Consider the following 24,273-nt stretch of genomic DNA (forward strand, 5'->3'; position numbering starts at 1 on the left):
AGGTATCTATTATACGCCTTTTGTCTTCAATCCTATACAAGTACTGATAGTCTAGTGGTCAAAGTATGAGACTAATAATATCAGGGCTCTGGTTCGAATCCAGTCTGATGCTTTATTTTATTCTTTTTACATTTTTTGGTTAAAAGTTAAACCCATGAATTTAGCTCATGTTTTCAACTCGGATGATTCATGATTTTGGGAATGTTTGCTGCGTTACGCAAAAGTTGCTCATGATATCATGAATATTACACAGCAAAAAAATAATTTTGATATCACATCAAAGTGGATGCACTACAATCATGTCGAAAATTTCATGTAATTTTTATGACCACATAAATAAACAAATGCAGTAAAAGCAGCGTAATGTCAGTTCATGCATTGTATTAATGATAATTTTGTCCTTTTTAGCAAGTAATATTACACCATATTTTCGACATGATTGTAGTGCATCCACTTTGACGTGATATCAAAATTATTTTTTTGCTGTGTATTCATGGTGTATTTTCATAACATGAAAATACGCTTTGTTCATGAAATCATGAGTCATTATTCCCATTTCGGAGATCGGATTTTTTCCCGTGCACACTTTACACTTTTGTAATCCCCTTTGCTGTAGTTGTCTTATTGATAGTGCCTTGTTGATCTCTCTCAGCTCATTATAAATCTCATCTTCCGAATAATCACTAATTTAGTTATTCAGAGCGCTTCGTACCGTTTGCATCGTTTCTCTGTTTTGATGTACTTTTCGAACATTATTTGGGTAACCTTTATCTCGGCAAAATAATGTTGAGGGCTATTTTCATGTGCTTGGCTACTGCGGGTAAGATTAATCATAGGAAAATCACGACGAATTATTGATCAAATTCCTTCCTAAACCGTAGTATCCATCGCCATTGGTTGTGATGTACCAACAACACATTACACAACCATGAAATGTACTCCGATCGGAGCCAATGGCTCAGGCTGTCCGACAAGGTAAAATTAAAGCAAGCTCCTTGTTTTCTGTTATTATACTGATATGAATATTTCATTCCCCAGGTTTGATTGCCCGAGTTTGACCCAGCATGACAACTCCAAGTGCTATTTCAACGGTAAAACCTATGCCCTGAATGAACAGGTTCCGAACGAGCTGGTGTACCCGTTTTGTTCGGCTTTGTGCTACTGTCGAAGGTGATTAAAAGATTTATTATTCCAAACAACTTATCACTAATTGTGCATTCACGATGATTTTTCATTTCAGTGGTTCCCCGTTTGCTCAATTTCGATGCACGCATGTAGATTGTGCTGAGTTCTTCCAGCGTTTTGATTTTGAAAATTGTATTCGTACCTACAAACCAAATAGCTGCTGTTCAGCGGGTTCGGTATGCGGCGATGATAAGAAGAAGCTTGCCGAATGCGCGATCAAAGACGAAATATACCTGGCTGGTCAACGAATGTATCCCACTTCTAACAAATGTCTAGCCTGTATCTGCCATAAAGGGTTCAATGAGTCAAATATCGCAAATGATCCCAACTGCTACGAGTCCGTTTGTGGTTTTGAGCTGTTTTATTCTAAGCATGTATACAACGGAGGGATTCCAGTGTATTATGAAGACCGTTGCTGTCCCTGGGAATGGAGGATGCGTAGGTTTCAAAATTTATGATGATTGCATCGAATGTTCAAAACTTGATTTTTATTTGTTTGTTTGTTTTTATTTCATAGCAAAGGATTCGGACCGGTTGGTTGAGATTGCTGCAAATAAAGAAGGGAAAGATTCTGCTTCGCAGTGTAGATATGGCAAGCTAACACTGAACGTTGGTGACTCGTTGGTACCTGAGGTTACGGATCAATATACCTACAAGTGTTCATGCCAGATCCCACCGTTGGCGCAGTGTACGATGACGAAAAATAAGAAGGATTGAATCAAACTGAAAATAATGATGGGTTAATAAACAATTTTATGAATAATACGTGAAATAATTAAAGAGCGTTGGTAACATCCCCATATAGATTCGTTTTAAAGAGAAATTTACCTTGAAATGCCAATTTTGCTACGATGGAAACATCTATATGTTGAATTAAACATGTAAAATTGGTTTATGACCTTCTGGATAATCCTTAGAATATTTAAAAATGTTCTATAATATCTAAATTATATTTTTATCTTCTTAAAAATCAAATTGTTGGTCAAGCATAACGTTACTATATTTTATGGATTTAAGTATTCAAAACATCATCTAACATATTTGCGATTGCATGAATGAAAACACATAAACAATTATTAATAAAAAAAATATTTCTCATTTTGCACCAAAGTATACTAATAAATCAAATTTCTCGGGCCAGAAAAATTAAAATGATTGAGTTTCAATGTTTTAGGTACCACAGATATTCCCATATTATATTGTAAAATGTAGTGCTGTTATATTCTAGTTTAGTGTCTACTTTGGTGGAAAATACGCAATAACGTTTTTTGTAATTTTCAATCTATAAAGCTATTTATGGAGAGGTTTGCTTTAAAATTTTGTGATACACGAACATGAACGAAAGTTGAGATCTCAAGCAATATGTATACCATTCTTCAGTTTAAAAAGATTTTTTTTTTCATACTTTATTATAGAGATTTTTAGCCGTATTCTAGTTCATCTCTTAAGTTTAAGAAAGGTAAAACAGTCTGCTGATGGTTTTTAATAAACTGTGTCATTAGTGAACGATGTGGAATACATCGGAACATTGTTAACTTTTCTTCTCCAGATGAAATAAAACGGCAGTGTCCTCTACAGCATTCATTCAGTTCATTCAGTGATGATGAGACAAACGTTTGTGTTGCTTACCTTCGCGAGTTTCGGTGAGTTGGAGTTTCTGTTTGTTTTTTTTTGTTTCTGTTGAAATACACTTATTTCTATCATTGTTGGAACCAACATTCAAATGTTTACTGTATTCAAGCATCTTTTCTGCTGGCATGTGACCATCCCATTAAACACTACATCACCATGGGGTGTATTCCGAGCGAGCAAAAGACAGATAAGGGATGCCCATTGAGCTATGATTGTCCAAATCTAACAAACCGTCAGAAGGATAAGTGCTACCTTCTCGGGAAAGTATATGATATCAACGAAAATGTTCCTTCTGAGGAGACATCAGAGTTTTGCACAGCATTAGTGTCATGTAATGTGTAAGTGTAAATAGCACTGTGACAATATCCAAAATTAAACCAAATAAATCCCTTTTCTACTTAGTGGCAACGAAGGTCGACCAGCAGCCTTTATTCATGCACACATTGATTGCCCGGAATTTTTCCGCCCTCGTGAACCGGATTGCGTCCATCAATTTCAACCAAGCAGCTGTTGTTCTTCAGGAAAAGTTTGCGGAGATGATAGAGCAAAATTAGCAACATGTTCAATCGGTGACAAATCGTTCCGCGAAGGTGAGCAAATGCATATATCTGACAAACCGTGTCAGACTTGTATTTGTTCAGCTGAATTTGATCTAACCAAAACTGAAGAGAACGCTAATTGCTATGAAAATAGGTGTAGCTTTGAAATTCATGAAGTAGATAAACTTTATGGAGGCGGTGCACCGGTGTACAAAGACGGCTACTGTTGTCCTTGGTTCTGGAGATTGCGTATGTTTAGTTTAATGTATCGTGATTGAAGACATATTAATAACATTTCTGCGTATTTACAGCAAAGGAAACTGACAAAGTGAAGGTGGAATCCAACAACTTAAATAGATCGGATCACGCTTGCAAGTATGGAAACCTCACACTGGGAATAGGAGATTCGTTGGAAACTATCAAAGACAATCAAGAGACTATCCAATGTACTTGCGCTATTCCACCTCTAGTATACTGTCGAACAGACTAATGTGTTGAAACATGTCCTACATCGTCATTTTTCTGGTAATCATGTTCAATGCCTCAAATAAAACATATTTTTATTCCACGATTCAGAACTCGCTCGGGCCTAACTGTAAAATCTTCGAATTCTCGGTTTCTAAATGCTTCGTGGAAGATTGTTAACTTTGCAAAGGGCAACGACGCCGGTGGTGTAGTGGTAAGTGTGATTGCCTCTCACTCCAAAGGGCCTGGGTTCAATCCCAGATGGCGCCGCCGGGATCTCTGATCACACGACGCCTTCCTTTGGGAGGGAAGTAAAGCCGTTGGACCCCGGTCCTATGAATTGATGGGGGTCAAATATGTGTGGGAGCTGCCTCCCTGGCGTCGGTAGCATTGGTACTCAGTACGGAAAACAAGATCGACGAAAAACAAATCGAAGAAAACAAAAACTTAGTAATGTAATGGTCTGGGATGAAACCTCAGATGAAACCTCGCATGAAACCCAGGGTCTTCTGCTCAGTAAGCAAATCGCAAACCGCCGGCATGAAGCTATTCAAATGGAATAATGTCCCGCATCATGCATTCTACATATATTACCGAGAAACGTGTGTCGATTAAACGTAAAAAGCTCTATAGCTTTGTTTATATATAAATCTTGCATCGGCAACACAGCTTTTGACGTAGGACTACGTCTTTTAATTCTATATGGGGGTACACTTTGTGAAAACCGAAAATGGAACATGTAACAAAATTATGGAAGATTTTGAACATTAATAGCTCAGCAGCCCTTGGACCAATTTCAATAATTTTATCAACAATCAATCAAAAATATTTCTACGTATCAATAGCAATGCTTCCGACTGATGATTTTGAAACAAAAAATTATTAAAAAGTGGAAATGTCAAGCATTTTCCAATATACAAATAAAAAGTGATAAATGTATCACTTTTTTCATGAAATAAACGTTCTTCCGAAACCCATTCGTCATAATCGAGTGCTATTTGGTTGCACATCAACCTGAAAAGATTTAAAAGAGCGCTGCTGTCTAGCCTCAACTCATGTTCGCTTCGGACGGCGTGGTGAGCAGGCAGCAGAAGCAGCAATAAGAGCAGTAGGACGGTGGTGGCAGGTTAGGTAGTCCACTATTCTACCTAACAAGCAACAATGACTGGTCGTGGCAAAGGAGGAAAAGATCTTGGTAAAGAAGGTGCCAAGCGTCATCGCAAGGTTCTTCGTGATAACCGCCATCCGTCGTCTGGTTCGCCGTGGTCAAATGTATCTCTGGTCTGATCTACGAGAAAACACGAGTTGTGCTGAAGGTTTTCCTGAAAAATGTGAGCCGTGATGCTGTCACCTACTCTGAACACGCCAACCGATGTCGTCTACGTTTTGAAGTGACAGGCGCACTCTGTACGATTTCGGAGATTAAATCATCACCAATTTTGGCAACAAAACGGCCATATGCAGAGCTAACAAGCTTATTACAGTAAAGAGTTGGAATAAAATTTATCTGTACCTGTTTGTCCATATTCAGAACCACACGCCCCCAACGACCACACAAAATGCTCTCCAGAGTTGTAATCTTATAACCAAACTTGGAAGCAGGGGTACAAGTGATTTTGATCGATTCTCTTCATCCTTCATTAATAACTCGTTAATTGCCCTTTGCTTTCAAGGTATTGACATTGGCAAACTACGCAAAAGAAGAGTGTCGCTACTTGATAGCAAACTACTCATGATGGAAGCAGTCTGTGTAGCTTACCGGCGTGTGCAAAAAGAAAGGCAATCAAAATTTCATTTTGTGATTGTTTCCCAAACACAGACATCATATTGAAACACCATCGTGATTATGCATTGTAGCATTCTGTAAATTCCAATTGGTACAGTAAGTGCTTCAGTGTTTACACTACGCGTTGGATAGAGTCAATATTCGAAGTGAAACAAGTGTTTGTTGAGAAATTCTGTAAAAATCTTCAAAATGTCTCACACATGGCTGCTAAATATCTCCGCGATTATCGGAAGCGCGTGAGAGACCAGGAGGCAGGGAAACATGCGAAACAGACGCGGGCGGTTGCTGAACGCTTTGGATTGTGTCGAGCCAACAAGAAAGCGGCCAAAGGTAATCCTAATTTTAGGATTTATTCAATAACTACCCAGTTTAAAAAAATTGAATGATGAATTGTTCATTTTTGAGTTAAGTTTTTAAACCTAATATATTAATAACAATTCATATTGTTATTAATATATTAGTGAATGGAGCACCAAAAACAATCTCGTAGTTCTACGTCAACAATGCAGTCGTGCTTTGGAAACAACCCTTAACTTTTTTTTAGTAGTCAGGTCAACTGCAAAGCAGCTCATGGATCACCTTATTGTCTATGTACCGGCAACGATTATCACAAAATTCTCGATAACGATCGCGAAATTCGTTCTCTCCACCAAAACGGATCATGTTTAAGCACAAACATATTCTTAATAAATTCACACCCACCGCAAACCGGGCAACACAGTAAGGCTGTGTTCCATTTAATGAATTTTCACTTGAATTTGACAGATGGATAATTTTTAAATAAATCTGCTATTCTACCAGACTTATTTCTGCCAGACAAGGAATCAATTTAGACAAACACCTTTTCGAGAATCGGACGATCAACAACAGATGGATTTTCGAACATAATAATTTATTTACGCTGTGTCAAATTTAAGTGAAAATTTACCAAATGGAGCACAGCCTAAACGTAGTAAACGCGTAATAACAGCAATGGAAAAAAAAATCAAAAGAACGCACTCATTATTCAACTCATGATCAGCGTCCTGTGACGGGCTAGACAGATGCTTCCACGCACACCCTCTGCACGATATTATCATCACTTCTTCCGTGTCACTTTCCCTCCAGCTCCGCTCAAACACTGCAAGATCGAATGTGTTTCCGGTATCTATTCTTCTTCGAACACACCACACTCGCGTAGCCAAAAAACTAACCCACTGCATCAAACAATAGATCAACCGTGAGCAAGGCCATATCGTATTACAAGAGAATGTGAGAGCAGCACACAAAGCACTACATATGCAGCAGCAATTCCGGAACAAAACGTTTGCAAAAACAAAATCTATTAGATCGAATTAAACTACAGTGCACTGGGGAAGGAACTAATAAAATCCAATCACCTGTTCACATTTTTTTTGTTAAATTAATTTATTTGATAAGGCTCAACCGAATTAACTTTACAGAGCCGAGGATTCTTGTTCACTATACAATATATCTTAAAACTATAGTCAAAAGGTACAACACAATAAACATTTTATCTTCCGCTGTCCAATAAGCCTCCTCCATCAGAACGGGAATCGCTTCCAGTGGTTTCATTCTATGGCAGATTCGCCAACGAGGGTCAGAGCGCTTCCATTGTAGCATTGTTGCTTTCCAAAGTCGACGACGCATCGACTGAAAGAACTGCTGATGAAGAATAATGAGGAGGACAACACAATGGTTGTTGCCGAGTATTTAAACAGACGATCGCGTGACACACATTGAGAGTGGTCTATTTCTGTCCACAGCCGAGTGAACACTGGGGTTCACAATATCACAACCAAAAAACTCACTCGAGACCAATACGTATGCGAAAAATTAATTTCATCAAATTATCAAACGAGAAAACATGATATTGCTCTGTTCGGCTGCCCTCGCAGTACTTATTTTAGTGTCTACCTACACTATAACACAAATTTATTTATTTATTTATTTATTTATTTATTTATTTATTTATTTCGTCAACCAACGTAGACTAGAATAATTCGAATACATTTTTGTTTTCTTAAATTTATTTATTTATTTATTTCGTCAACTTTGGAAAATAGGTTAAAAGTATAATTTTGTCTTTAATAAAAATTAAGCAGTGTCAGCGTTCCTATTTTTTATGAGTCATAATGCGTTATGGAGTAAAAATATTGTTTTAGTTTATGCCGAGACATTGTAAAGTCAATGGTTTCGCAGTATTGATTGTAAGAGGCCATCATGCGGTTTAATGGCCAAATTTTTGGATAATTTGTATAGCTTTTAAAGTAGCCATAAAGTTCTGTTTGAACTATCTATGCACTTTATGAAACTTGAAAGTGGGTTTTGTCGTGCAATGCAGAATTTTTGTTTGGTTGTGACCGGGCCAAATTAAAAAAAAATGTGCATTGATGCAAATATCTTGAATATTCAGAAAAAGATGACTAGAATATGTTTCTTGTACTGCTGGAGTGAAGAGTAGATAATATTAACCAGTTGTTTTATATAAATAGTGCTGTAAAGTTAAGTGTCGTAAAGTAGCAAAAACGCATTTTTAAAAATGTCTACTGGCAAACAAAAGTTTGAACACACTTTCACACCACCAAAATCGAATCGGTAGGATAAAGAAAATGATAGTGCTTTGACTATTGTTTAGTATTACTTCTGCGTGAAGTCAATGATTTACATAGTTGAAGATGCTAATTTCAAATAACAGACTAAAGTGGTAATTTTTATACGATAGACGAGGAGGAGAAAGTATAGATTTGATAGTTCCGTTTAGAGTACGGCAGTATGAAAATTGCATATAGAGAGTAGGTAGCGAGCTAGGACAACTTTTTAGGAAGGTACAAATCGGTTTTATCATCTCTCTTTACCAAACTCCCCCTTTAGAGGTGGATGTCACCCCCCCCCCCCGCCACCACTGGCAAAAAGAGATGAACGCCGACCACTCAAGTACCAACGGTGTGTTTGAAACAGTTCTACCGATTTTTACCGCACTTCAGTTGTTATTTGAAAGAAGGCATCCAGTCGTAGGTTTGGAAATTGCAGCTATTGTTGATAGTGTTTATTCTCTCCTAGACTCACCTTAAAATTTATGTAATGGAGAAATGAAATATATCAGAACATTAAATATGAAATAATGAATATAAACTTATACAGATAAAATAGTTGATATTTTGAAATGAAAATAACAAATATTTTACATATAATAAAATGCAGCTCTATGTTTCCTCAGCTCACAATATTAAGTGGATGTAATACTGAAATTTCAAGGTTATATTAAGCGAATAAATATTTTATCTCTAATTATACTTGATATTATCTCCTTACAATAAGGTAAGGATTGTTGTTGCCAATGCTTCATCCGCTTAATTTTAATTTCGATGAGTAATGCAATACAATATATAATATTGTTCCAGCTAATATTGGTTAGGTAGATCTTGCAGTAGTCTGCAGAAGGTTAATTATTTTAATGTTTGTCTTTTTATGATTTATCAACGAAGAGCTGAAATAAACATGAATAATTGATGTCGATGAATCCAGTACTTCAGATATGTTTTGGATTTCTATTGAATGGATAGATTATCCTTGTTTTATTTGAAATTCAACATTGCTTGGCCCACAAAAAAGTATGCTGTTGAAGTGAACAATAAAATGAAAATCATTAAGTTCAATATGTGCCTTCCTTAGATCAGCCGGTAAGGTATAGTTATCACTCAACAGTTAGTTGAATCAACGCCTAGCGCGTTTCAGAAACATTACAGGTCGTAAAACAGTATAACGAAGTATGTAGTAATAGTTAGGATCCACATCTAGGGCAACTCATGAACCTGTATTATGCAAGTTGATAATTCAATCGAAAGATTCGATCCTATACTACAGAAGCATGAATTAAGTTAGTGAGATAATACGTTCTTCTTCTACGTATTCGAAGGAATTCAAGGAAAAAAAACGATTTTTCACCATAAAAGCTCAAAACTACCTCTCACTCATCTGGTCATATCTCAAAAACTATTTGAGAAAGCCCTTGGAAATACATCTAGTAGAAGAGTTTTCCAAAGTGTGGTGACATTTTGAGCCCACAATATGAAGAAATTAAAAATCCCGCCCAAGGTGAAAATAGGCGAATTTTTGACAATTTAGATACCTATAACAAAAACACCTATAAGAATCTTCATTAAAAAAAATCTTCAAATTGACGTTTTTGAATAGCTTATTTGGTTGTGGAGTGATCTCTTCTGAAAGATTATTATTTTTAATCTCAAAAATCCAGGGTTGTAGCCGAGAGGGTTCAAGACACCTCAGTGCAACATAAAAAAAGGTGTTTATTCAACCAAAATAAGCGTTTTGGACAAGTTTGGCTCAAATCATCCATCACAGGTGGTGTACCCGTTTGAGCTGGAATGACCCATATGTATGTATGTATGTAAGGTAGCCACCATCCCTTCGAAGATCTTGTCTTGTATGCAGCTCCACTTAATAGCAAGATCAATTTGAGCTACCGATCTGAATTCACAATATCGCTGTATGAAGGGCCAAAAACGGTGGGGTGGACCCGTAAGCAGAGGCACTTACGCGAAATCCACGGGAATTTAAGAATCTCCTTCCAACGATACGCTCCAACAAATCGAATAACACAATTCGCAATACTTATTAAGCTTCCTACAGGATGGTTTGTTAAGAAGGGCGCGTCAATCTCCATGAAACTGTTGGAGTAGAATTCACACCATCACAATCGAATCGGTAGGATAAAGAAAATGATAGTGTTTATTCCCTCCTAGACTCCGGTTGTCATACCACTCCAATCGTCCAGTTCCATGTCAAATGATACCCTGATGCTCCCTCCCAACCCAGTATTTATTTATATATATAGTAAACATATGTAATGGAGAAATGAAATATATCAGAACATTAAAATACGTAATAATGAAAATACATTTATATGGATAAAAAAACTGGTATTCCGCAATGAAAATAATAATTATTTTACATACAATATGATGCAGCTCTATGTCTCCTCAGCTCCCAATAAGGAAGATGTAACCCTAAAATTTCCAGGTTATATTATGCAAATAAATATTTTTAGCTAGAATGTTTGTGTTGTGTTATGTTGTGGGAGAGCTTGGGATTAAACCCATGATGTTCTGCTCATTAAGCAAAACCGATCCCTCTAAGGTTATCTAGCATCTCAAAACCAAAACACTAGATGGCAAAACATGATTAAGCCCTCACCTGGTATGTAATGAACAACAGAAATACGCGATAATTCATATATTTTCAGCATATGATGCAATATCACAACTGTTGATAAAAGGAACGGATCCCATCTTATTTAAGACCTGGATGACCTGAAATGTGTGTAACCGGGTTAATACTTATTTAAATGTAATGTAATATTGAAAATGCGTTATAATGCCATGTAACAAGATACAATAAACACAAGATTTTTACAAAACAGATAATGAACGATTCAGATTTCTTTTCAAGCTGACACTATGCTTCCCTGGAGCCGCTCATAATAGCTAACATTAAGAATTAAGTATAATAAAATGTAATTTACAATAATATTAAATGATGTAAAGTCAATAATGAAAGATATGTAGTACTATAAACACTATACAAATAGGATAACCAATAGCTAGCTTAGATTAGATTGACTGCACTCCGTGATTGATCAGAATCAGTGAAATTGTACAATGAATCAACTGAATGGGGCTGGGAGTGACCGTCCATTCTCATTGTACAAGTTTCAGTGACTCTATATGTTGTAGATCAATAACGGCGCCGGCCACGTCCTTGCAATCAGGTGGGAGTAGGGAAGGAATATTAGAGTGACCTTTGTTGTTTGTGGGCCGTGTTAACCTCTGCACCCCAACAAAAGACACAGAAAAGGAGATTTTGTTAGTAAGTTGGGTTCGTTGGATCAGGATTCACCTTGATAAGTGATGCGACCATGGTTTTAAATGAATCAGTGTTATCATGCATTATACTTGCATTTGCCCGAAGCCAAAACCAAATGGTGTATCATTGGGCCTTATTACGGGTGTCACTACACGGTGATAAGAAAGTGATACTCAGAATAAGAGCCGTGATTACCGTACAAATCAAAGCTGGAATGACCCATATATTTAATTATTTTAGAACTTTTAAAACTTGTCATGTCACAACTTTTAGAGAATGTCCCCATTTTGGAGATACTGAATGCACATCCATAGAGGATTTTTCTCACATACATACCTTACTGTTAAACTTTGTTGAAATTACTAGCTCCATATTCATAAACAGTTTTTTTAAGACGAGGATCTTGATTTTTGATGAATATGATCATTTTTTTTCTTAATCCTGGATCTTGAATTTCAATGCAAGGAATATTGAAAAAACAAATCGAATTTACTAAATTGTTTCTCTACATCATCTCTGGATTTCTTTACAAATTTGTCAGTGGTTTGCTTAGGATCATCCCAAAAAGACTTGAGGAGTAATTTTACCTTTATTATTTCGCTGAGTAATCTTATGTCCAGAAAAATTCATGTTAATTTCTGCGATACATAGCGCACACTTTATGAACGCTAGATTTGGCATAAATTTACACGAAATGTCATGTAAATTGAAGCGCGATATCTCATAAATCAGCAATTTTGTATCGAAGCTTGTAAAACATTTCGTTGTTTAAGTGAACTAGGGGAAATGGATGTAATGTTGGCCTAAATGCTCCTAATTTGGGCCCATATATAATTTCAGCAATCGACTAAATTTTCAAAAGGGACCAAAATATCCATTAGTACTCTACCAATGACACATTCATCTAGATAAAATTGATAGATAGCAGGTTTTAAACGATGGGCCCAATCTTAGATCCATATACCAACATTAGAGCCGTTTCCCCTTTATCTCCAAATTAACCGAGAGGAGATTTTACACGGCAGTTAAAATTCACAATTTTTTACTGTGTAATAGTCCCCTGAGAACGTCCTTGGAACTCCCCTTTACTACTCTACTATATTTTTTTCCCCTTTGATTTGTTTTCCGTCGATCTTGTTTTTCGTGCTGAGCACCAATGCTACCGACGCCAGGGAGGCAGCACCCACACCTGGACCAACGGCTTTACTTCCCTTCCGAAGAAAGGCGTGATCAGAGATGTTATGCCTCAGAACATCCCTGCGGTGCCGACTGGGATTGAACCCAGGCCTGCTGGGGTGAGAGGTAATCACGCTTACCACTACACCACCGGCACCACTAGACTATTATCCTCAAAACAAATTTGGCATTATCATTATAATTGTCAATGCTTCATAGTGTCAGAATTCTAAAATTTTATCTTTCAAGAGTCATGATTTTGTTAAATCTGATATCATTAAAATACGCAATATTTAGAGTAATAAATTTCACAAAGTTCAAGAATGTAAAAAACTGGCCAAGCCTGATAATCTTGATAGTTTAGTTATGAAATTTTTGAACAAAATTTCAGACTGAGTATTCAAATGTGCGTAGATTGTTTTTTAAAAGTTTTTCCAAGCTCAATCGATCAGTTCAGCTTATAGTGTTTTTTTTCAAAAATTTACAGGTAACTAACACACTTATATTTTTTTGCCGTGATGGGCGCCACCGAGCAACTCGGCATTTTATTTTGCTGGATCTCGGTGAAAAACTTGCCGAGATTCAGCTAACAAACGTACATTTTGCTAAATCTCGATCAGTTTTTCACTGAGATCCAGCAAAATAAAATGCCGAGCAGCTCGGTAGTGTCCATCTCGGCAAAAAAATCTAAGAGAAATAATGCTGCACTATTTAGATACGCACACTTTTACACTTAGATTTTTTGCCGAGATGGACACTACCGAGCAACTCGGCATTTTATTTTGCTGGATCTCAGTGAATAAGTTTTTCACTGAGATCTAGCAAAATAAAATGCCGACCTGCTTGGTGGTGCCCCTCTCAGCAGAAATCTAAGTGGATAAGTGTGTGTATCAATTGTGCAGCATTATTTCACTCACTTAATTTTGATTGCCAAATATCGGACATTTTGCAGAAAATTTTGCTAAGATCACAGCATAAGTATCGGATGGTTGCTAAGTCCCGGAAAATGTTTCACTGAATCTCAGCAAAGAAACTTAATGTTTGCTGAGATCTCAGTAAAATAAGCTGCTGAACACTGGGCTGTGCGAATCTCGGCAAAATATATCTAGCTCGGTAAAATCTCATATCAAATCTGATTCATAGAGTAATCAAAAATGATCGGAGAGTGAGAGCGGGTAAGGGTAATCACTTTGCATTTGGCAGCATTGGCTTGCATTCCATTCATCTGACACCAGGATGACAATCGCTCTATATCAGCTTGTAGTGCGCAACAATCCACGATCGATTTGATCACACGGTACAGCTTAAGATCATCCGCATATAGTAACTTACAGGAACTTAGCATATCACACACGTCGTTAATAAACAGAACGAAAATGAGAGGTCCTAGGTGACTCCCTTGTGGAACCCCCGATGGTATATGGAATACCTCGGATCTGGAATCAAGTACCTTAACGAAAGCCTTCCTGGATGATAAGTATGATTTCAACCTTACCTTTCAACTTTACTTGTAGGAAATTTTCCCAGCTACAACTTTGCTGAAGACCACTTTTTGATTAAATGCTAGGATCGAAAGTTATTGATGGTTCAATGCACTGATGTCTTATGATCATGCTCAATCAACTGCTCAGCAGGCAACATTGGTGTTTCTGGGGCGATGAATAGGACACAAAAATTATGGCTACTATGTCACACTGCAAAATACAGTGTTGCCTACAGAGCAGTTCCGTGATCATGTCATAGTTTACCAATCTCTTAAATAATTAATAACTTTTTCCTGTCTCGTTTTACATAGAAACGATCTTTAGCAAAGTTGTAGCTGAGAAAATTTTCTATAAGAATAACTATCGAGCTGTTTTGCAGCTCAATATGGAAAAAGACTAGAAGGCAATAAACAAAAAGTTGAGATTTCCAATAGTAATTTACATGTAAACTTCAAATGGTTTGTGCGAAGTCTGTTTCTAACCAAATGAGTTGTAACTTTTGGAGGCTAATCACGGCCCGATTTGAAACCATTTAAGCACTGTGGAGCGAAAAAGTCAAATTTTGCATCAGTCTAGTGGCCAACGATGCTGCACAGTTCTTGACGAAAGACGGTGGAATACGGTCCGGGCCTGGACCTTTCGATGGATCGACTGAGCAAAGGGCTTTGAGAATAGCGTCTTGACTGAAGATGAGCTGCTGCAGGTGAATGTCGTATCTTGGTAGCTGATCAATGTATTGCTGCGGTGGAGGAGTTTGATCGGGTTCGAAAACACTTCGGAAAAAGTCAGCGAAAAGGTCAGCAGAAGCGGTGTCGGTGGTGGAGCTTCTACTATCGTAGGTGACGTCTACGGAAATACCAGCTAATCTTTTCCGAGAGTTGATAAAAGACCAGAACGACGATGGATTTTCCTTGAAACCCCTCTGGAGGTTGTCAATGTACTCACGAAAGCGAGCTTCCTGCAAACTATTATACACTGGAACCTCCATTTACGAACCAAAACGGGTGTTCGTAAATCGAATTAGTGCGTAAAAAAAAACCTCGTTTTTTGGGATTTAGGGTTAACTAGCCCATTTCCGGGTTATTAAGCACAACTCGCACTTAGTCTTTCTTAATCTAGCGCAGTTTAGCACCAAACGGAATGTTATTATTACTGATGGCTTCCAAATTTATTTACCTTTCTGTTCGTACCGTAAAATTTGATATAGAGAAACAAATTGTTTAGATATTGTTATAAGTCTAACACTGCTTCTTGACGCCAAACCCGAGTAGCACATTTTGTCAAAATAAGTTGCAGTAACTTGTTTATGACTGATATAAGTTGTATAGAAGTTGCCAAAACCGATTTGTGACAAGCGTGCTACTAGGGAACTCAGCCTATGGATTATAAACTCGGCCTTTCGCATTGAAACGCCAATGAATTCACTTCGGCCTATCTGATAAAGAAAAAAATTGATTCGGTCGGAGAACTTCTTTTGTTTGTGGGAATTATGGGTGCAAACCTTCATATCACGCGTTCTCATTGACTTTATTCGGTAGCTTATTAACTAAATTATCGTACCAAACGCCTAATTGACTTGTGAACTCTGAAATCATGGATTTATTTGAAGTTTTCTGCTCGATAGGCCCAAAATCGGCGATTAGTTCTCTACCCTACTTCGTAAAAAGAGGTTTTTGAAAATATTGTCAAATATGGGTATTTTTGGAATCCGGGTGACGTGTAGGGACCGGAAATCGATGTCTGACGGCATTTTGAAATTCAAGATGGCGGCTTCCGGTTACAGAAAAACTTGGAAATTCTGCCAAATACCCCACAATATGGGTATTTTTGGAATCGGAGTGACGTGTAGGGACTGGAAATCGATGTGTGAACAGAAAAAAATAATGTTAAATAACCCACAATATGGGTACCTTAAGCATCGGTGTGACATGCAGGGACCGGATATCGATGCCTTACGCCATTTTGAAATCCAAGATGGCGGCTTCCGGTTACATAAAAACAAAAAAATACCGTTAAATACACAACAATATGGATATTTTTGGAATCGGGGTGACCTGTGAGAACCGGGAATCCATGTCTGACGCCATTTCGAAATCCAAGATGATGACATCCGGTTACAGAAACACTGGAAAATACTATAAAATACCCCACAATATGGGTTTTTTGGAATCGGGGTGACTTATTAGGACTGAAAACCCATGTCTGACGCCATTTTGAAATTCAACATGGCGACTTCCGGTTACATAAAAACATAAAAATAATGTTAAATAACCAACAATATGGGTATCTTAAGAATCAGGGTGACGTGGTGGTGGTGGTTTTTATGTAACCGGAAGTCGCCACATTGGATTTAAAAATGGCGTCAGATATTGATTTTTGGTGTCTACACGTCACTCCGATTCCAAAAATACCCATATTGTGGGGTATTTGGCAGAATTTTCAAGTTTTTATGTAACCGGAAGTCACCATCTTGGATTTCAAAATGGCGTCAGACACCGATTTCCGGTCGATTCCAAAAATACCCATATTGTGGGGTATTTCACAATATATCCCAGTTTCCCAAAATCACAAAAAAAACTCGTTATTTGGAATTTACTTCGTAAAAAAAACTCGTTATTTGGGATTTACTTCGTAAAAAGAGGGACGTAAATTGAATACTGCGTAAAAAAAGACTACGTAAACGGAGGTTTCAGTGTACTCTGCTTCTACTAGCTGCACCGTATACTTGTTTGTTGTGGTCCGGGAACGAAAGTAACGTTTTCGAGCTTTACGCAGACGGTTACGCAGATTACGCAATTGCGGATTCCACCAAGGTTGTTGGAATTGCAAACAAGATTTTCGTGTCTTCACCGGAACAGTATCTTGGATTACTTTATAGATGTTGTCGTAGAATACGGAGACGGCGACATCAATGGTGGGTTGGTCAAGTATTTGTACCCAATGCAAGGCGGCAATCCTCGTGTTAACAACATCGAAATCACATTGTGCAAAATTATATTCACTGCGGGTTGCTGGGTACGGGAGCGGATGATCACTCGAACGGGAGTCAACTTTTAAAACCAACGGCTTCTGGTGACAATCAACTTTAATAATTGCAGAGGGTGGTTCAAACAGCTCGATGCAATCGGAGTCACTGACGAGAACCAGGTCAAGAAGCTTACCATTCGTGTTCACCAGATCGTTGATTTGCTTCAATCCAGCACACAGTATGGACTCCACTACAGCGAGTTCCTGTTCTGATGAAGCATTGAGAGGCAGAAATCCTCTGACGTCCTCATCGAAGTTTAAGTTAAATCGTATAGAATGCAAATTTCCGACCAATATGCGATGATTCATTTTTCCATCGTACTGTATCACAAATTAAATCGGATAACATCGTAAGACTTTTCAAAAAGAATTTGTTATTACAGATTAAATCGTATATGATGTTAAATCAACTCGTTTAAAATTAAATTAAAATATGCACGTATATGGCCTCCACTTTTGTACATATAAGCCATTTTTTTTGCATTATATACGAATTGTTTGTTTGTTTATATGTTTGTAAGAATCATAAAATCGCTGAATGTGACACTCGGAAAGTGAAATTGACAGCTTTCATGTTTATCCTTTAAATTTGTCGAACCTCTTAACGGAATTCCTTTATGAAGAGCTTTGAGTGGGTTGGTTTATTTCCTTTAAATTCCGTTAAAACTGCTTATCTTTTGACAGATACGCGTATTTCGTCTACTACTTGCAGACTTCATCAGTGCCAAGTACTCAACACCACCAACAACTCCACAGCAACAGGCACAGTGGTGTTGTGTACTTGGCACTGATGAAGTCTGCAAGTAGTAGACGAAATAAGCGTATCTTCTTTGAACTTACAAATACAAAATATCATTATAACTCTAATGATTCAAAAATTCCAAAATTCATTTTTTATAGCAAGTGAGTGGAAGCAACCCTGGTTTCTACTACAGATATATTCCAAATTTATTTACATTTCCATACATACCGTAAGATTTGAAAAAGAGTCACAAGTTGTTAAGTTATTGTAAATCTTCATCTAAACTAAACTATCGGCTTTTGAATGAAGGTAAAAATGTAGTGGCAAAATGTATTCGGTCCTATAGATATAGCACTTCTTTTGTTTTTGGGAAAAAGGGGTATAATCATTCATTCAGTACGTTCTTAATGATTTTGTTTAGTAACTTTGTATTTAATGTATCAAACCAAACATATAATTGACTCGTTTACACCGAAATCATAGATCAAGTATAATATAATATCAAATATTTTCTACCCGTTAGGCCCAAAATAGGCGATTAGGTGGAAATAGTTTTCTGCCCTATTTAATTCGATTTGTGAAAGGAATCTGTGCTTGATATATTTTGTCGAGTAGGATCATCACTTCTAGCTACAATGCACCATTGGCGGAATAGTACAGGTGCATCGATTAACATCATCCTTATCGTTTACTGAGTCTCCAACCTTCAATGTTATGTTGCCATACTTGCACTCGAGACTAGTATCCTTGGAGCTGTTTGGACCTTTTACTAGTTTATCGGTTTCTTCAGCTGCAATCAAAAAAAAATTAAATGTCAAATCTGATACGTATGAACTGCACATCACTTACGCAGTCTCCAACTACTAGGACAACAGAAACCATCCAGGTAAACTGGAGCAGCGCCCTTGGCCAACGAATCTGTCCAATGAATTTCGAAAGTGCACTTTTCTTCGTAGCAATTTTCGTTGCAATCCGTGTCACTTGCTTCGAAATCAACGGAACAAATACAATGCCTACAAGGATTGCTTGGAGTTCGCATGCGTTGGCCCTCGTGGTAAAACTTTCCGTCGATGTTACAAGTCGCCAGCTGTGCTATATCTTGCCCGCAGATTTTGCTAGTGGAGCAACAGACGTTTGGTTGGTACTGCAGAATGCAGTTTTCGTTTGGTGGTTGAATCATCTCAATACAGTCCATGTATGCGTAGATGAAATAGGCACGATCTTGACCGTCACTATGCAAGCGGGATAATCAATTGCGATAAGGGAACGAGAGTACGTTAAACATACGGATACTTACTCCACACAAGTATGCAGCGCTGTGCAAGTAGAAGCCGTTTCTTCACCAGGCACTTGTTCTCCGATGGAATAAACTTTTCCAAAAAGGTAACACTTGTCGTTTTGGCGGTCCTCCAGAGAATGGCAGTCATAACTTAAAGGACATCCCCTATCGTTCCTATGTTCACTTGCGATGCATCCCATCGTTGTGTAATGTTTGGTGGGTTGATCGCATGCTGTTGAGGTGGTCACTTAGGGATTGTAGAATAGAGGCAATTGTTATGAATACCTCTTATAAGATTATGTAACAAATCCTATTTGAAAGGATTCGTGAACGTACTAGTAGGAACCGAGACAATAGTACCAATGCTCGCAAGTACAATAAGCAAAAGCGTTCTCCCCATCTTGACTGATTCACATAAATGTTCTTGATTGAATAGAGGATTTCTACTTGTTACAATTATGTTTAAGTCGAAAAACAACTAAGGATGCATCCATCAATTATGTCACGCAAGAATGAGGAAAATATCCCGCTCATCTTCTTTCTGTGATGGTATTTCTTAACCTAACACATGACATAAGAAATATTTCTGAGAATCACCCTCCTGGATTCTCAAAACGTGAGATAATTAATGGATGGTCCCTGATAGATATATCAGCTGACATCATGGCTTGAGCTATTCGAACCATTCAAATGATAAGCACGTAAGATGAGATTTTTCACTATCTATAATACTACCAAAGAGGCACCAATCAAGAAGACTAGGGTTACCTTTGCTATAACTTAGTGCTAAATATTTAGTTTAGTCAATGGTTCAAAATACGAATTTTCGAATCAAACGTGAAATCTGTGCTACTAAATGTGCTGTGTATCAGCGTAGAATACTTAAAAACTGCTGATCTACATCAACCGATGCTTACAATATGGTATATAATTCATGTTTGTTGGTCTTACAATCTAGAATGTTGATCTCCATCGATGATGACATAAGGAATCGATATAAACAAAAATTCGAAAACATTAGCGTAGTTAGGTTTGCCACATACTGCGAAAGGTCGGATGCGAAATCTGTAGGCATGGACTTAATTGGAACCCGACATACCCAGGCGTTCATGGCAGTGGAGTCTGAACAAAGTAATTGATGCAGTCGACGGGACATGTTTCTTGTTGTGGATTGTGGTGAAAAGAAATAATTTTCGAGGCAGGGGACGGTCCTGGCGTAGTTAAATTACAAAAAAAAAGAATAAAAATTAGTCATTTCACTACAAAGCGAAACACCTAGGAGATTTATAAGTTCCAGCGTCTTGAATTCTAAAATGTCTTGGAGTCGTTAGTAAATGATTAACCCAACTCACCCCTTTCAATTGGTGTATGTTAAACATTTATTTTCAATAAATTAAAATTACATTGCGTGTCAACCTTGCATCTACATGGCTCGGCTCTCAGAATCTCTAAGTAACTCACAAACTTATACTGTTCACCAGTAACTCGTAGTAGCTATACTCAAGTACGCGCGAGTATCACTACACACCTCCACATTAACCATTTCCATTTTACACGGCGTATGATTACTCAACTACAAATCTACCATATGTACGTGAGAACATCTAACGTTTGGCTAATTATCGCAGAAAATACTAAAATTCTTAGCACTATTGTAGTCAGTTAAATCATGCACTTGGTGTATCTATACATTTAGACACTCATGTTCGCTGTATTATAAATTTTTTTGCAAAGCAGTACGATTAAATACTACACTATTCCTGCACTTTAAGATTTTGTATGCGACTAGACATGAATTCCATCTCGTGTGACGGCTGAGAACCGTCTATTGTTTTGATTGCTCGAACCAAATCCTCTAGAGATTTTGATTTCACTAGTGAACTACACTTTCCGGACCTGGACGACGGTGGATTGCCCGAAGTGTCCATCTGTGAGGTAGAGGGATCGTTAGTTTCCATAAGGGTCGTGGGTAGATTACTTTGAGCTGCATCGACGGCTCGGATCGTTTCCAAATACATCAAGCTCGATGGATCGGAGTTTTCACTTTTAGTTCTGGATCGTTGAGGTATGTAGTAAGGACGCATCCGGACATGTGGTAACGAACCACGAGTCCGTCGTGGGCAGCAGATCTAAAAAAAGTCGATTGAACATTGGCTCCATGCGTCATTAAATTAACATTTGCCTACGTGCATACCTGTGAAATGTATCGGCTATTGAGCTGCATTTGCAATTTGTTGTAGTTGTTTGCCAAAAAGCTGTCAGAGTATTGAATTGTGCCATTGAAGCGGTTGCCTTGTATCAAACTTTGCATTTCTTTCTGTTTCTGAACTTGTTCGTCTTCCTTTTGGTTTGCATCTTCAAGCATTTTGTACTCAACCAGTGCAAAGTTGTTGTTTTGTGTCATCCGTTTTGTATAGCGTGTATAGTATAGGATGACGTCCTATATTTTGCTCCCTGACGTTTTAGCACAGACGGAGAAAAATCGATCGCCACTCAATAAAAAAAAACACAACGCATTTGTTTTGAACCCGATAGAGCTCCACCTCTCCCCGTTGTTCAGTTATTGCTGGTGCCTCCTTTGTCACTTGTTCCGATTCCCTAGTTATTAAATACGCTTGTCTGCTGCCTTCGTTGCACCTGTATTAATAATCATAATAATAATAACATTATGATAGATAATAAACAAAACTGCGGGGTGCGACTTGGTTGCCACTGCTGTAGAATCATCAAAATCGATAGTAAGCTTTGATTTTGCAACATTTTCTCTACTTACGCTGTAAGCCGAAATTAGTTTAACTTTTATAAATAAATTTTGCGATGTACCGAAGCACTGGGAATCGGGCCAAGTGCTGTTTTTTCACATCCGTCACACGGAGATGTTTTGCCTTTCTGCGTGCTTGTGTGCAGAGGTTGGCTTGTTTTGTCGATGCGCTTTTTGCTGTCGTCGTTCGTTGATGCTGTCAGATCGACCAAATATGACAAACATGTGTATGTGTCAAGCTGAAGTTTGTTCACGAAAATGCTGTTTGTGGCGAGTGGTTTGAATATGTGATTGATCAGGTTGATATATCGGATCTTATTTCGAAAGGAGCTTCGTGCAGTCTATTTAGGCCGTTCGAAATGCTGTTGTATTTTATATGAACTACTGTTTCAATTTGAAACTAGAACAGAACCGCACCCCTCGCAATGCTGAGTTGCAGTTTCATTAATCGAGCACTACTTTGCACCAGATTTTGAACTGCTCGACTATTCGGTGTTATTTGTGAGCGGTTTTGAAATACGAATGGAAATCTGTTTCAAATTTATTTGGATGTATTTATTGATTTTTCTCGTAGATGTTCAGAGAACTTCATAGAAGGTGAGAAGATTCAATGGAAACTTGGGAATTTTACAGAAACTTTGAGAAATTCTGAGAAGTTTGAAGATATTTTATATAAGTTCGGAGAACTTCATTTAAATAACGAAGAGCTTTACGAAAAAATCGGAGAATTTCATAGAGAACCGTAAACTGTATGGAAATTGTATTTTATAAAAGTTCAGGGACCATCATCATTGGTCTAACAATTTCATAGTATATTATAGAACTTCATGGAAATCCATGGTTCTTCACAGAATTTCATGAAAGCGTTTGAGTTTTTTACACCAAGAAGATATTTTCTCACATGATACCAGGCTGCTCATAAATTATGCCAATGATCTGCAGGTGTTCTAAGATCTGAAGTCCTTTTGATATTTTTTTCAAGACTTAGAGTTGATCAGGTATTATTCTGAAAATATCCAACTTCTCTCATATGATACCAGGCAGCTAATAAATTATTCCATGTATTTTAAGATGTCTACAAAGTCCTCTGGATACTTTTTCAAGTCTTTACCCTAGTAGCACGCTTGTTATAAATCAATTGTAGAAACTTATATACGACTTATTTCAGTCATAAACAAGTTGCTGTAACTTATTGTGATGAAAGTGTGCTACTTGGGTAGGTTGATCAAGTACTATTCTGATGAAGATCTCAAACTATCCAACAATTCAAATCACATCTTCCAGATATTCCAAAGGCATTCAGGTGACCAAAGACACTTCATGTAAAACAAATAGAGAAAAAAGTAGCGGCTTTATGTGGCGTTTTGAGAAAGGTTTCTAGCTTTGTTCCGCAACATGTCTTACTTAAGTTTTACTATGCTCACATACATTCTCAATTACAATATATTATCATAGCTTGGGGCCTTGCATGTAAATCAAAATTAGTTAAACTACAAGTTTTGCAAAATAGGTGCTTGAAAATAATTTTCAACCTACCTCCGTTATATTCAACTTTTGAACTCCATGCAAGCAGAAATCATAATGTCCTTCCAATTTTAGGTTTATGTGAACTACAGACACTCTTATTGGTACACGATATTATTCATAATGATAGAACACATTCTAATCTTGTAATCAATATTGGCAACCGTTCTCACAGTACCAGGCAAGCCGGAAACTTAACAGTCATTAGAGCTTCCACAAGTCAAGGTCAAAAACGAATATCTTATATAGGTCCATTTAAATATAATGCTTTACCTAGTGAACTAAAACAAATCGTAAATCGAAATCAATTTAAACTCAAAGTTAAACACTACCTCAAAGGAAAAATCAATGAATTTCTTATGTAAACTGTATGAACCATTATAAACAGAAGTAGTAGTAAATTAGTTTATTTAACTTGGTGTTTTTAAGGATCCCTTAAAAGGAGAATAACTCCACTTGGAATCCATAGAAATAACTATTTCATATTATTCACTCTCTTTTTCTTAGATTTATTTAATTTAATTTGTAGCATATTTAAATTTCTCAGCTCGTTCTATAAAGTTCTTGTTTATTTTGTGTTGCCAATAGAGCTGAGAAAAGTTGCGTCCACTACCAGGGAGCTCACATCGAGCTTTTTGGTGTGGGGGAGAGTGGCGGGTGAAAAAAAAAGAAAAAAAAAAAAATCTCCATAAACTTCTCAGGATGTTCTCATGTCTTCAGGTTGATTTAGTATAATTCTGAAGATCTTCAACTGCCCAACAATATACATTACGTCTCTCAGATATTA

General features: G+C 37.4%; 4 protein-coding genes across 4 annotated transcripts; 2 read left to right on the forward strand and 2 right to left on the reverse strand.

Annotated features, from left to right (window-relative positions):
• Positions 1 to 734: 734 nt before the first annotated feature.
• Positions 735 to 1,949, forward strand: LOC135708046 (uncharacterized). Its single transcript, XM_065229984.1, has 5 exons — positions 735 to 820; positions 882 to 975; positions 1,039 to 1,170; positions 1,241 to 1,623; positions 1,703 to 1,949. The coding sequence occupies exons 1-5, from the start codon at positions 784 to 786 to the stop codon at positions 1,900 to 1,902; spliced, it is 846 nt and encodes a 281-aa protein (XP_065086056.1). The 5' UTR covers positions 735 to 783; the 3' UTR covers positions 1,903 to 1,949.
• A 768-nt stretch (positions 1,950 to 2,717) lies between these two features.
• LOC135708047 (uncharacterized) lies at positions 2,718 to 3,871 on the forward strand. Its single transcript, XM_065229985.1, has 4 exons — positions 2,718 to 2,828; positions 2,927 to 3,155; positions 3,220 to 3,605; positions 3,668 to 3,871. Exons 1-4 carry the CDS (start codon positions 2,786 to 2,788, stop codon positions 3,844 to 3,846), a joined length of 837 nt encoding a protein of 278 aa, XP_065086057.1. The 5' UTR covers positions 2,718 to 2,785; the 3' UTR covers positions 3,847 to 3,871.
• A 14,640-nt stretch (positions 3,872 to 18,511) lies between these two features.
• LOC135708048 (uncharacterized) lies at positions 18,512 to 19,601 on the reverse strand. Its single transcript, XM_065229987.1, has 4 exons — positions 19,538 to 19,601; positions 19,220 to 19,448; positions 18,772 to 19,154; positions 18,512 to 18,712 (listed from the first exon to the last, which is right to left on the reverse strand). Exons 1-4 carry the CDS (start codon positions 19,599 to 19,601, stop codon positions 18,549 to 18,551), a joined length of 840 nt encoding a protein of 279 aa, XP_065086059.1. The 3' UTR covers positions 18,512 to 18,548.
• Positions 19,602 to 20,556: 955 nt separating this feature from the next.
• On the reverse strand, positions 20,557 to 22,097 carry LOC135708049 (uncharacterized). Its single transcript, XM_065229988.1, has 3 exons — positions 21,975 to 22,097; positions 21,396 to 21,838; positions 20,557 to 21,330 (listed from the first exon to the last, which is right to left on the reverse strand). Exons 2-3 carry the CDS (start codon positions 21,603 to 21,605, stop codon positions 20,956 to 20,958), a joined length of 585 nt encoding a protein of 194 aa, XP_065086060.1. The 5' UTR covers positions 21,606 to 21,838; positions 21,975 to 22,097; the 3' UTR covers positions 20,557 to 20,955.
• Between the last annotated feature and the right edge of the window lie 2,176 nt (positions 22,098 to 24,273).

Source organism: Ochlerotatus camptorhynchus, unplaced genomic scaffold (genome assembly GCF_037179485.1).
Source record: "Ochlerotatus camptorhynchus isolate MF236.1 unplaced genomic scaffold, CSIRO-AGI_Acam_v1.1 ptg000324l, whole genome shotgun sequence".
NCBI lineage: Eukaryota > Metazoa > Arthropoda > Insecta > Diptera > Culicidae > Ochlerotatus > Ochlerotatus camptorhynchus.